The 14,267-nt window shown below is 43.1% G+C and overlaps 2 protein-coding genes across 3 annotated transcripts in view; both read left to right on the forward strand.

The window, feature by feature from the left end:
* Positions 1-1,298, forward strand: part of mreg (melanoregulin) — an 8,595-nt gene extending 7,297 nt beyond the window's left edge. For both annotated transcript variants that reach the window (XM_061700624.1, XM_061700623.1), the window contains one exon: positions 825-1,298. In XM_061700624.1, coding sequence (XP_061556608.1) covers positions 825-1,013 — 189 coding nt within the window. In that variant the 3' untranslated portion in view covers positions 1,014-1,298. The remainder of the gene's footprint in view (positions 1-824) is intronic.
* Positions 1,299-6,086: 4,788 nt separating this feature from the next.
* Positions 6,087-8,289, forward strand: LOC133415035 (telethonin-like). Its single transcript, XM_061700831.1, is given in 3 exon segments — positions 6,087-6,466; positions 7,244-7,559; positions 7,561-8,289. Coding segments are annotated over 3 exon segments (540 nt in total). The 5' UTR covers positions 6,087-6,317; the 3' UTR covers positions 7,636-8,289.
* The last annotated feature ends 5,978 nt before the right edge of the window (positions 8,290-14,267 follow it).

Raw genomic sequence — 14,267 nt, forward strand, 5'->3', positions numbered from 1 at the left:
TCACACTGTGACGGTGTCAAAATAACCTACCCCACCACCAGTTCGCCCCAGTTTTCGTCTTTGGCTAGTAACTTCAAAGTTGTTGTTACTTAGGAGACAATTTATCTGAGACTGAAGACTGCTGCAGCAAAGTAGAGATTGTGGAGTATGCAGTAGGGCCCGACCGATTTAGCCCTTTTCATATCAGCTAAAATTGGGTGAATTTTTTTGTTCCCCACATTAACACATTACAACATAAGACAAATATAATGACATTCAAACAAAGAAAAATCAAAATACTTTTTTTTTTTTTTTTTGCAGATTTCTCTGTTGTAAAGTTTAACAAATACTAAAGGACAAAACAAAACAGAAAAACAGGCATGTTCTGCCTGTAATTATTTTTTATTTTTGTAAGCGTTAAGGGACCAAAAACAAGTTATTCATTATGTATTTTTCTAAATAATATGCATTTTATGCTGACAAATATCGGCATCACCATAGGCTTCAAAAAATCAATATCGGTCGGGCCCTAGTATACAGTGTGAACATCCGCATATTTGCGGTTTGGATTCACAAATCCACGTATTTCAGGATGAAAAAAAGAAAAGACCTGTTTTGTGTTTTTGTGTTGAGGCCAAATCAATAACAGCTTTTGTCACAAACTAGGGCAGAGCGTATAATGCCATGAAAATTAAAACAAACAAAAAATTCTGACTTTTTTTTTTGGGCATGTCAATCACAAATGTAACTTCCACTTGTAACGGTTTCAGTCAGCTCCTCCTCTCAAAATTTCCCACCCTGCTTCCTGTGCTGGAAAGACCTCACCTTTTGTCCCTAATGGCCAGGATCGCTTGCTGTACCTGGACATCGCCGAAGACTTTGTGTCCAAGGCCAAGCGCTTCTACCCGCCTCGGGACGACTCTGACGAGGACGGCCCATTATGCGCCATCAACCTGCCGCTGCTGCTGGCCCGCGTGGACGCCATGAAAGGCTGCCCCGACGACGATAGCGTGGAGAGTGTAGAGAAGCCCTGAACGCCTGCAGTAGCTCCAGACTCCCGGCTGGGGCCGGCAGGCGGCAAGGTTAGCTGTTCTCCGCAAGGTTGTTGAGGACATCACACATCACATGACTAGACAACAAGTTGCCTATCCAGACTGCTGACTCACTTAAGTATGTTTGGAGACTAGCAAGCGGTCAAGTGTTTGTCTCAACCCCCTTTTCCAATCCCCCTTCAGTAACGCTTCTCTCTGTATGTATCCTGTCGACAATGATAACGAATAAAGATGCAAGCCTGCGGACTCAATCATGAGTCCGTGTCACATGTTGTCAGCGGGTTATTTGGAGTCCAGCTGAGTGATTTAAAGAAGATTTTCTGGTGTGGGACACAGTGTGCTTGTGCACATGGGTCCAGCTGGCGGGTACACGCCATTCCGCTAGGCATGCCACAAATCCGGGGGCCTGGCGTGGGGCGCCGTTCGGTGTCTGGTAGTCTCGCCAGGGAACTGGATGCTGTTTTGGTGCTCAGCTGCTGCTGCTTCTTGTTGTTGTTAAGTTAGAGAGACAGATATTTGCTCAAGGTCACGTTCGTGCGACACGAGAGACGATTCCGACTTTTTCTACAAAGACAGCTTTCATTATGAGGAACTTAGAAACCTTGTGGACAAGCGTTTGTTGTCTTGGTGATTACTTTTATTACCTCAGCAAATCATAACGCTAGCCAGGTTTCCAGGCAGGCTTTTTTTGTTATCCAGATTAAATTCATTCCGATGGAAGATCTCTGGTCCACTGTTTACATGTGATGTGATCTATTCCGATCGGGTGTGTACATGTGCACTACATTTAATCGGAACAGCCGTGTGACATGCGCACATCGACGTAAACGTCAGGTCATTTATCAAGATGGTCTCGTCTTTTTTTTAATTAGCCAAAGTTCTGGCCTTACGACTGTGGTGCCTTGACTTGAGTTGAATTTGTTCCATGACCATGCTTGTAACTCAAAACATCTTTCCTCTTTCAAATGAATATTAATGCAATGAATCCAGTTTTTTTTAACATTCTTTAATAATAGTACTGTATTGTACTGTATAAAAACATACTGCAGGACATAATGAAATGGAATGTAAAGAATTTAACGGTTTGCACATCATGATTTCATGGTTCATTGTGCTGCTGCTTCTGGTGTGTGCTCCTCTGCCACCAGGATGGCAGTAGAATACATGGAGACGCTACACAGATTTGATGATGAACCACAGAAGACTGTCGCAATTAAGCGACAATTAGACGTTAAAGCATATGCAGTAGATTAAACGTTTAGAATTACTGCGACGCCGATGCTAATTTCATTATCCCATTTATGGTGTTCTACGTTGTGTGTTAGCATTAAGCTAACAGACTTTGATAAGACAAATTTATGAGGTTTGGTTAAATACACGCCCGAGATGTTTTGACATGTGCAGAGGCAGATGCAGCCCCGTTGTACGGGTTTGCCCTAACCCAATCAAACCGGTCGGGATTAAGGGATAATTTGATTTTGGCAGAGGTCCAATTTTATTTTTAGTTTACTTTGCCAAAGATGCTTTCTTCTTCCTGCAAAACAAAACAAGGTGCTTTCAAAGTGGTCGCGCGCCCCGCTTTATTTACCAACTCTTGATAGGCTTGTGCTTCATCCCCCCCCCTCCATTCCTCCCTCGCTCCCCATCTCCAGCGCGTTGACAGCTCATCCAAATGTCACCTTCCGACAGCTGTTGACAGTACATCGGTTTTGCAACACAGCTCTTCAGCCGGGCAGGACCTACTAGCACCCCCACCCCAACTCCACCCCGCCTCGATGTGGGCGTGGGCGTGGGCGTGGTTCATCCCTAATGCATGACTCACCACCAAAATCATCTTAAAAGGTGAACGGCAGCGCGCAGCAGCACTCTTGACACGTTGTGATGTGATACACTGGCTTTTCATCAATGTTGCCATGGTATCATAACATGACTTCAATGGCACGACGTTGTTCTTGTTCTCAGACGGCTTATTAGCCCGTGAACCCAAACACTGAATCCTCATAGTCTACAGCTAAACAACACCTTAAAACCCTAATATCTCAACCTTAACCCCTACTATTAACACTAAAAGTATTTGAGTAGAAGTCTAGTCTTGGGTCTTTGAAGCCGAGTCCCAGTCAAGTATTGAGTCGTTAAGACTCTAAATTCAGTAATTAAGGGCCAAAACCTCTTTTTACAATGTCCATTTTTCCAGACCATTTTTTTTTTTTGCCCCTTTCCGACCAAGGATGTCAAACACCAGACTTTTTTATGTCTTGTAAAATTATCCTATAAGATGAACCTAAGGTTTGAGGTGTGTTAAGAGTGGCCTCATCCTGATAATAAGGTCCAAAACCGGTCAGAGCTGTATATTAAATGCGTTCAATAGTTACGACCAAAAATCTTCATGTGTAGGTGGGGAAAGCCGACTACTTCCGTGAATAATGACTCTGGGAATTGTGCGGTGGAATGGAATCTAGCCAATCAAAGAAGCGCCCTGACTCAGAAACATGGAAACAACTGTAAACAAAAACAAACGTCTTACCTGACGTTTTTTTGTTTTTTAATGTGGAAGTGGGTTCCCCAGACGAGAAGAATTATTTTCCCAAGCAAGTCTTTTTGATGACATCGCCAGTCTACAGCGCGCTGTCCTGTGTGTAAGGTAACCGACCTCGGTAAGAGGGAATTGTGGGAACGCGCACTTGGACGAGTTGTCTAAAAGGCGCAGGCCAATAAATCCCGGCTCACAATGTTTTGTTAAATGTGCTCAACTTGAAATCCTTTCAACAGTCCAAATTGCGCATTAAATATTTTCCGCAATATTGGTGCGTCAGAGAAGTGACGAGAGAGCCAGCAATTATTCACACAGAACCCAGCAAAGTGGGACATCGTGAGTCAATTGTTTTCAACACAAAGTTACCTGGAGAAGTGAGTGTCAGTGGTAAATGTCACCGCCTGTGTCCAGGGTTGCAAAATTACAGGAATTCTCATTTGGAAACTTTCCATGGGAATTAATGGGAATATATTGGAATAAACCCGGAATTTACAAAATTGAAGTTTGGCTCTTAATAGGGAGCTTGGATATAGTTTGGGGAAATATATTTTAGCGTAATCCTGACAAAAACAAGCTGATTTCATGCAAGCACAATTGTACCTCGACTTAGGAGCAGTCGCTTGATTGATGAGGTACCGGTGAGCTTCGGATACGCCGCTGCTCGAGGGAAGTTTGAGCTTCGCGCAGCCGCCATCGTGTCTCTGATACCACTTCGAAAGCTGGGAAATTTGCGGGTGGGCTTCAAAACTCCATTCCGTGTTGTTGCCTTTCCACGCAGAACAACACGGGAAACGCTGGATTTGAAGGGCGCTGTTGTTACTGACTCGCCTAAATATTTTCTGTTATAGCTACAGCATTGTTTTATTAGTTTTTAGATCATTAAAACTTTCTAAACAAAAAATAATAATAAAAGGGGCCGGCTCTTAGATCACTTTGAATCTCTAGTGGCTCAGGTTTAACATGAACAACAGCTGGTTATGCCATCATAACCATTGTGTGTTGTTGTGTGTGACTGTCTACGTTATATCATTACCCAATGCGGCTGAGTGAGTCACTTGAGTAACATCACACCAGCAGACAGCTTTCCAGAGCCGAGCGCTTCCCAGGCGGTGTAAACCGAGTGCGGAGCGTGCCGCTCTGTCGCCGAGGTGATGAATCAGTGGATGCGGCGACCGTGAGGCAACGGACCGTAACGAGGAGGTTCGATGATGTCTGGACACAGCGCCGCGCGAGCACAAAAAGAAAAAGTCCTTCTCAAGAAAAGTTGGACGTTGGAATGTTTAGGCAGCCTACCTGTCGGGACCAAGCCTAGCAGTCTCATGATTTTGAAGCTGTTGAGTGAAGATGAGTCCAACTTTTAAAGCGCAAGTCCAAGTTGTCTTTGGAGTCCAGTTTCGAGTCCAGATGAAAGTTGGAGGCAAAGCAGGGATGTCTACAATCAAATCAAATTTAAAAAACCATTACAAATGAGTTATAAAAATAATAGACTAAAACTGTAAACATTTAAATTCTACAAGTAACTGATGCCCCCCAAACAAAGCTTCATAATTGCCTTCAGCAGAGGTCAAGATGATTCGTGACAAGGCGTCACAACAACAACGCTCTCAACCTTTTGGCGTCACCAAATCGGAGAAAGCCTTTGAGAAGCTCAAACCGTTTGTTACAATGTATCTTTGCGAGGCTTTTCAAGGATGGTAGACAACAACAACAAAAATGAAGGAAAGGAACACACTTTGATACGTAAATGGTATGAGTGGCACTTGCCAAGGTTAAGCCGCGCATTCCTGAATTTATTTCTGTAAAGCAACAGCAAAATTCACATTGATTTGAAATATCCATAGTTATGTTTTTGTGTTTTGTGTGAAATTAATTTTGTGCACTAATGTAATAGTGTATATAGGCTTGTTTTGAATTTAAAAAAAAAAATAAAAAATCTACTTTGATGTATTTTTACAATTACTAAGGCTTCGGTGAATGCATGTATGAAACCTTGCGGGGTTCAGTCCCTCCCAACAGGCCTAAGAACCACTGGCCTAAATGTATCTCCTCAACTCACTTCAATATTGTCCGTGGCACCAAGATAGCGGGAAAGCAATATTAGTTTGATTGCTTTGGCCTGAGCACAAAAACAACAAAAAGGTGTGGTTTTCCAGTAAATAACTGAGGATGGCTTCCAAAATGACATCTGAGACAATGTGAATTCACGAATGCCAAACTCTCAATATGTTCAGTATTTGAAGCTCAGGTTCCAGAAGGCCCTAGAGCAGCAGTTCATTCAGTTCTGAAGTTAAAAGTCAAGTTTGTGTCCAAATGGAGTCTTAAAAGCTGGAGTCACATCTTAAAGGCTCAAAAGCTTAAAAGGTGGCATTGTGAATGAAAAACAGCTAGTTTCCACATTAGCCATGGCTCACTCGATGTACATTAAGACCAAATTCATATCAACATTCTTATCTGTCCAAGCTTGTTGTGTTGGTGGTTACATAATCCTTACGCGGCGTGTAATGCACAGCCGATGTGGAAAGTGTTGGTCTGACAACCCTTTGGGAGGGATTTTCATCCCCATTAGCCTTCGCAGCAGCTCCCAGAACACTTGCCGACTTGGTGTCCGGTGACAACACGTGTCCAAAATAGCAACAGCGCGTCCATAAATGCGACGCTGAGAGTTCAGCCCTGACACAAGGCACAGAGAGGAGGCCAGCTGGAGCATCGCCACACCTCATTTAAAGTGCATCGAAGTTGATCTGAGATTCAAGATGCCGGTGTGTACCATCGTGGAGAAGTGTAACGGCGCGGTGGCAGGAGCGGAGCTGTCCTGTAGCGTCCGGGAGGAGAACAAGGCCCAGAGGGAGAGCTACTGCGCCGACTGGAGGAGCATCAGCCTCAAGACTCAGCCTGAGGAACGGTGAGAGATTTGGACGTTTCCTTGCTTTTTTTTTTGTTATTTGGGGGTCAAATAAGACCACATTTTGAGGGCTTTCCCATACTCACAAATAGGGTTGCAAAAAGGATGGAACATTCACAGGACGTTTCCAGTAAATTTCCATTGGCAGGTTAAGGTGACAAGTTTTACAAATGATAAGAATGAATATAAACCTTTTGTACATCTCATTGTTTTAGTCAGGATTATGGTAAAACTATATTTTCCCCAACTTTATTTAAGAGCCAACCTTCAATTTTGTAAATATTATTCCCATAAATTGTCATTAATTCCCATGGAAATCTTCCATCTTTGATCATTCCTGAAATTTTTCAACCCTGTTAAAAAAAAACTCACAGAATGAAATTGGCTTGGTAATGTTGCTAAAATGTCTGGAAAAGACAGCAATCTTCGTCAAAGTCAAAGTTTGATCAATATTTCAAGGATCCTCAAAGGTTTTTGAAAAATAAGCCCTTGGCATCCGTTTTCCATTGGGTGGATATGTCTTTCAATAACAGGATGCACAAATAAGAGCAGGTCAGCCATCTTGGGTGAATTCAGGGGCTTTGACTAACTCCTCGAGAATTCGCCCAAATGAGCCCCATGCAGAAGCAGGTATCCAAGACTGATTACATAATAACATCAATTGCCAGTGTTTTGTTTTTTTTTTGCCCTCCACCATCAGATATTTTAGTTTGACAATTATTTTGAGGCTTCGCCAGGTGAGGGCCCCTTCGTTGAACTTTTGATTGATGCCCCCAGGAAGACGGTGAACATGAACGACGCCTACCGAAAGGAGACCCTCAGCCGGCAGTGGAAGACCTCCCCTCTAACTCAGTCCTGCCCGTCCGGCGTCCTGCGCGTGGGCACCGTGGAGCGTGGCGTGAGGGAGCACCAGCTGCTGCCCAAGCGACACACCCTGCCCTTGCCCATCTTCACCCCGGCCGAGCTGGGCGTCCGGCTGGGCCGCGGCGCCCCCCACGCTCCCGAGGACTCGCGGCCCTTCCCGACGGTGGACGGCGCCTGCCCCGACAAGAGGAGCGTGGACGACATCACGCGGGACCTGCCGCCCGTCAAGCCCCACACTCATGGAGTTCTCCAAAGCGCCCAAAGCCCTGGGGCGCTCCATGTCCCAGGAGGCCCAGCGAGGGTGAAACAAATATGGACGACAGGGTGGATGATGAACGTGCATGCACTTTTGACATCCTGAGCCCTCTTGGTTTTTTTGTTTCCCCCCCCCTGATTTGTAGCACTGGCTGTTGTAGGCCAGCACAGCATTGACATGGTTGTGTTCTTCATGGGACAGAGGGTAATAATTCTAAGTATCGACTGCACTTTAGGGATAGGTACAATGACACAACAAGTGAGAAAAAGCATAGGAAGGAATCGTCAAACCGAGCACACATTTGACATTTTTACAAAACCAAAACGTCACATATTCAGTAGAGAAGCAATGATGTGTGGTGGTAGTGGAGGAGCATTTCAGGAACTGTTCTGTCTTTCACTATACGTTGCTGGTTGAGATGGATGGACATAGATACAATATTTCGAGCAAATAATCATTTTCCGTGCAATTAGACACGGTTGCGCTCTTAGTGGGACGGAAAAACTTCGGTAGTCAGCATCAAGTGAAAGATGGACGGAAGAGTAAGTGGTTCTGAAAACATTCGTGCGTGATATAGTGTACATACAGTACTTTTGTGTCTTGTTTGTGTGTCCTTAGACTGAGGGGATGTTATTGAAGATTAGCTGTGATTATAAATGGACATGTTTGAAATGGTGTTTTTAATAATAAAATCCGAGCTGGACATTCTGGTATTCGCTCTTTACTCGCAGTGTCGCGACTATAAATGCTCGAATTAACTCTGCAAGTCGCCTCATAGCAAACACAGCAGAAAACGCACCACACAATCTTTCAAAGACAAAGGGCATAACAATTGGACAATTTCACATATTTCCGTATACACCGCACATCCGTAGACTCGGCTTGACTTTGACTTAAACGGCACGTGACTTGACAAGTCATCGTTCCGGTTTACGAGAGCTTCAGTTAGCGACACGACATTACCACAATGATTTATTTGAAAATAAATGAACTTAACTGCAGACTTTCAGCTTTAACTTTAGGGTATTTTACATCCAAATCAAGTAAAAAGGTGTACGAATTACAACAGTTTGTATATATGCATCCCACTTTTTAAGGGACCCAAAGGTACCGTCTGTTAAACGAAGTCTTTCGTGCTGTGCCCGTGGCGATGGTAACTAGGTGACATGGTTGTGGAGATGTTGCAGGAACTCAGTCTGCAGCTGTGGAAAGATTAATTAGACGAGGGTTTTAACACATTTTGTTATGTCACCACAGTCCATGGACAGAGCTACATTTAGACATAATAACACGTGAACAAACATATGCCTAATATGTGGCAAACATATTGGCACAGCTGGTCACACCTACAGGAAGTGAAAACTAATTAAAATATAGATCTTGTTCCTCATTTGCTGGACTATACGAGTTTCCACTATTGCAAGACTTTTAATAAGTTTATAGTGCAGCATTTAACATAACATCACATCACAGTGCACAAATGCATGCTTGGATGAGGTCGTCATCAAACACCGTTGAGATGAACCAGAACAGAGAGTACAGTAGCTAGGAAGTCTATGAAAAGATAATGCTCTTCTAGATTAATGTGCTTCAACATGGTATGCGTTGAGTGAAATTGTGCTGCACTGGAAGTTTTTTTTTTGTTTTTTTTTTAAACTTTACTTTTATTGACAACACTTCTTTTTGTATTCTTATATGATATACTGTAATTTCTCGTGTACAATGCGCACCCATGTATTGTGCGCACCCCAAAGTTGACCTCCAAATTCTGGAAAACCCTTCTACCTATGTATGTATAATGCATTTGTACAATGCACGATTTTGCGTCGAAGTATTTTTTTCAAAGAATTATTCTGACGTTAAGCACTTTATTTGAACATGTAATCCTATTTATTTGCTCTTATTTTGAAATTCACAGCCTGACTTTTATTTGGTAAATGAGAAAACACACAGTTGTGCTCATATGTTTGATGACCCAGGCAGAATTTGTAAGATGGCTACATTTCTTGAAAGAAAACGTAGTGGTTGGCTGCCTTCCTGTGTGGAGTTAGAATGTCCTCCCCATGCTTGTGTGTATTTTCTCTGGGTACTCTCGCTTCCTCCCACATCCCGAAAACATACGTTAGGTTCGTGGAAGACTCCAAAATGCGCATGGGTGGGAATGTGAGTATGAATAGGGATTTGTCAGTGAGTAGGAATATTGGGGAAATGTCAAAAAGTGTGATGGATGACCGAGTCGGCAATGCCATCGAGTGAGGCGGTTTGCTGGTCCTGCTAGCACGACACTTTCATTGAGGTGTCCTCGACACTTGGCGAATAGAGATTGCTGAAATGCGAAACAAACATTTCTGCCACGAATGCTGCACGGTCCAAAAAAGTAAATTTGCCAATTGTCAAGGTATATTAAAGTCAATGAGGAATCGCAGCGCTTTCTATTGCTCATTAACCGCGATGGGATTTTGGTGAGCTCTGATCTTGACGCGCCTGTTATTCGTTTTTATATAAGCATCGGAATAGTTTTTTTTCTTTAAATACGTTTGATCCAAAAGAATTCATCTTACCGTTACCGAAAGGTAGACGAAGAAGAAGAAGAAGCTCGGCGAACAAGCGAGGCGGGAGGTGGCTCGATCGCGCGTCAGCAAATCTTCCCGAATTTGAACCGAATGTTCTGAATCCTTTACGCGGGGTGCCCCTGATCACTACTTTAGTCTTAAGTTAAGTTTTTACATATTGTGAATGGCTTACAAATCTTTTCATTCTTGAAATAAATCTGAACAGAAAGACAAGAACGCTTTAGAGCACACAGTTGAAAATGTCATTTCTTGTCTTTGCTTTACAAGTCCTATATCTGGTTTGTGTTTGAAGCATTCGCATGCAAGTCTCCAAGTGAAGCGATATTTTTAGTTTTAACAGGACAAATCAAGCCGATTGTATTCAACTGAGCCAAGTGAGCCTTTTTTGTCAGTTTGAGCTGAATGGAAACATTGAAGCTTTTTTTATTTTAAGAGGCGGGCGCGATAATGGAACAGAAAACAAATACGGCGCCTACACTTTATTTGGATGGCGACATATTGTAGCGTGAAGATGGCCTCCGCCCACGGAAGTGTTTTTCTGAACATTTGGTGTGAACGAATCGGCAAGAGAGCCTCTTCCCTTTGCATGGCTGCCCCTCTCCTCGCTCTCGGTGATATTAATAAACTAAACGCCGGCAGGACATCGGCGTGTTCTTCCCCTTTGAGCTCTTAATCCCTGCTGTGTTATCAGGGGTCTCAATGTGCTCCCCCCCCGCCGACGCCTGCCGCCGTGCTGCCGACTGCTCCCAGTGGATAGCAGGCCACAGGGAGAGGACACGTGTTGATGGTGTTCATCGTGACGCAAAACACCCTTATCTCAAATCATCTTTCCCCATTGAAATGAAAAGTTTGGGTTTTTTTTTTTTTTTTTTTTTTTTTATGGGAACTTTATATGTGCTCTGCGATTGGCTGGCGACGAGTTCAGGGTGTACCGGGATAGCTGGGATAGGCTCCAGCACGCCCGCCGCCCTCGTGACGAGAAGCGGTACAGAGAATGGATGGATGGAACAATACACTATAATATGATACTTTATTAAAACATAAGTAGTGCTGACAAAGTGACACTTTCTTTCGTCATTCTGGTGTGCACTCCTTGACCACGAGGGGGCAGTATAAGACAGACATTTGGATATACAGGAAGTCCTCGAGTTACGACGCACTCGACCGACGGCGTTTCGACTTTACGACGCCCGTGCCTCGTCCGCCATTTTGTCCCCAGCACCGTAGTGTTTCTGCTTAGCTAGTGCAGAGTGCTTGTCTGCGTTGTTGCCCCAGGAGTATCTTTGCCTTTTTTCCCCCTCCTTTTTTCACACTCTCAGCAGTAATGGTAAGTACAGCATCTTATTCTTTTAGTTTCTTTAATACGAAGTGTTAACCTTTCCTGCTACGGTCGCCTGACCGGGGTCGGGAGACGCAGGGGTTAACTCCCTTCTCTCGTTGCGCAGCTGAGCTGGGTGGCGGCAGCAATCAAAGCACGAAGCACCGATTTGCTGCTTTAATGGCTTTATTAGCTCCTCTGCGCATTCAACGGCAACGGGTCCCCTTCCCCGCTCGCCGTCACTACACTTGCCACTGTACACGCTCGCACCTGCGCGGACTCCTTCCTCCTTCACAGTGCCGCCTCACTCACACATCGACGCCCACGCCCACACACACTGCGCTTGTTTCGACGTAAATTTCGACTCTCACGGTGAAATCCGACTTACGCGGAAATTCGGGTTACGTCGCCAGCGCAGGAACGGAACACGTTCGTAAATCGAGGACTTCCCGTATACATAGCATGTATGGCAACAGAAGATGTCACGACTCTTCAGCAGTCGTATTAGTCTTTATTCGCAGAGGGCAAATAATAAATGGCGGTGAGGACTGTTATTTTGCCCCCTCTACATGTGCTGCTGCCATCGTTCATGTTCAAATATCCGTTGTTTAAAGGGTTAAAACAGCCGCCTAGATGCTAATCGTTAGCCCGTGCCTACGTTGTTTCCTATTATGTTAGCATGAAGATTAAGCAAGCGGACTAAAGGCTAAGCTATGTGGTTGTTTTAAATACATGACGTTTAACTCCTTGAAGTCTCGGCGCCCTTTGCACGATGGTCATTGCACCGGACTATTGCGAGATTAGTCATTCGAACTGCTCTAAGTGCTCGAGGCCTCTGCATCTTTTTGCACAATTGTCAAAAAACAAATACATTGACTGTCTGTTGTCGTACGAGAGACTATTTTTTCCCCATGAATAATTTAAAGAGATAAATGTATTATTTATAAGTACTTTAATTCTAATTAGTTAACCCGATATTTAATAAAACATCCTACATTTATGGGAAATTGTTTAACCTTGTTGAATTTACAATGAAATTTCACTTATTTAATTAAAACTGTTACATGAATATTTTTTAATTTTTACGAATTTTCTCTTCATTTGATCATTTTAAAATATATGAATTACTCACAGACATGAAATAATTTTAAAAAATATAAAACATACTTTTGTAACCAACCAATTTGAAGGGAAAAAAGCCAAAATTGATGCAACACATTTTAGAGGACTCCTGATCATTGGTTTAAAATCTCGCGGGCCAGAATATTAGGTACACAGTACACCTAATGAGATTGTAGATTAAATAATAATAGTCAGTTTTGATAGATATTCTCAGATTATATCGCTATATATATACCGTACAGTTTTCTATTGCTGCCCTCGACTGGTCAATTGGGGGTAGCGCGCAGTGGCGCATCTATGATCATATTCTTGGTTTTATTAGAGATACACCGCATTTTCTCAAATGATGTCCATCCCTCAAAGAAAAATCTTAAAATTAACACGTAAAGTACGTAAGCTTTCCCATCAGGAAAACAAGGTCGTAGAAACGAAAAGTGTTGACTGGTTAGCATGTTTGAAACTCTGTTGTCACACATCCCGACAACTGAGACAAATTTGAACATTTATTTCCCCATCCGAGCCGATCCAAATCAACAAAGGCCTGATTATCAGATGTCTCGGATTATCCTGTGGTGTGAGGTGTGTTTGAGGGATTTTTCCCCCCCCTCTCCCTCTATGCTCTATTTGGAAAATGGGGAGGGCAGAAAGTCGTAAATGTTAATCTTACACATTATTCGGGTCGAACTTGAGAACGGTCAGGAAAAGCCTCCTAGAACATCTGAACGTTGTTGCATTTGAAAGGGCGGCAGGTGTGTGCTGACTCCCATTTAACATGAGTTTCCATGTGATTGGTTAATTGTGAACACAACCGCATCTCCTGTCATAGGAGGGTGTGCACACTTGTGCAACCACACCATTTTAGTTGTTTATTTTTACTTCCCCCTTCAAAATGATTTCTTCTTATTTCAATTGAGTTGTACGGGTTATATCTCACACTATTGGTGGAAAAAGTTTGGAAATCATTGATCTTGGTCTCATTTGAAAGATAAGATTTTAAAAATTACCACATGTGCACTAATGTCTATTTTTACCTCATTTGAAATGATTCTATGACGTTCAATTAATCAATCAGGAATATGTCTATCAAAAGTCCATTATTGTCTATTGTTACAGTCAAATCGATAATGGCCATCTTGCTTCATAAAACATTCAATTCTTCAATTGCGTCCGATGAGCTGCCACCATTCATAATCTTCATCCTGTCGTCATCGTCGTCGTGGCCCTCAAATCAGGCCTCTTGTGATGGCGTCCGCCATCTTTAGCGCCATTGTCGAAAGGCGGCGGTGACATCACAGGTCGTCGAGGCTGTTAATTGGCCGTCTGCTGTGTGCGTGCATTGTTCCTCCTGATCTCACTGGATTTATCATCTTTTTCTTTCTTTTGTGTAGCGCTGCAATATTTTGATTTCTATTGTCACGACAAGTATTTTTTTTGTGCGTCTATGTGCTAAATTCAGAATCTATTCCAATTGTTTATTTCTATTGCGCTTAGTGGCGATGATCATGATTAAATGATGACGTTCATTATGCGGGGCATTTTTTTTTTCATGCTGCCTTGGTTTGATATCGATAAATATCTCCCATGTTGAAACAGTCAAGCTTAAAGTCCAATGACTCATGGATTTCCGTGGACTGTTTTTTGTTATTACGTTTTAACAGAATGCTCAAA

Source organism: Phycodurus eques, chromosome 16, assembly GCF_024500275.1.
Source record: "Phycodurus eques isolate BA_2022a chromosome 16, UOR_Pequ_1.1, whole genome shotgun sequence".
Lineage (NCBI taxonomy): Eukaryota > Metazoa > Chordata > Actinopteri > Syngnathiformes > Syngnathidae > Phycodurus > Phycodurus eques.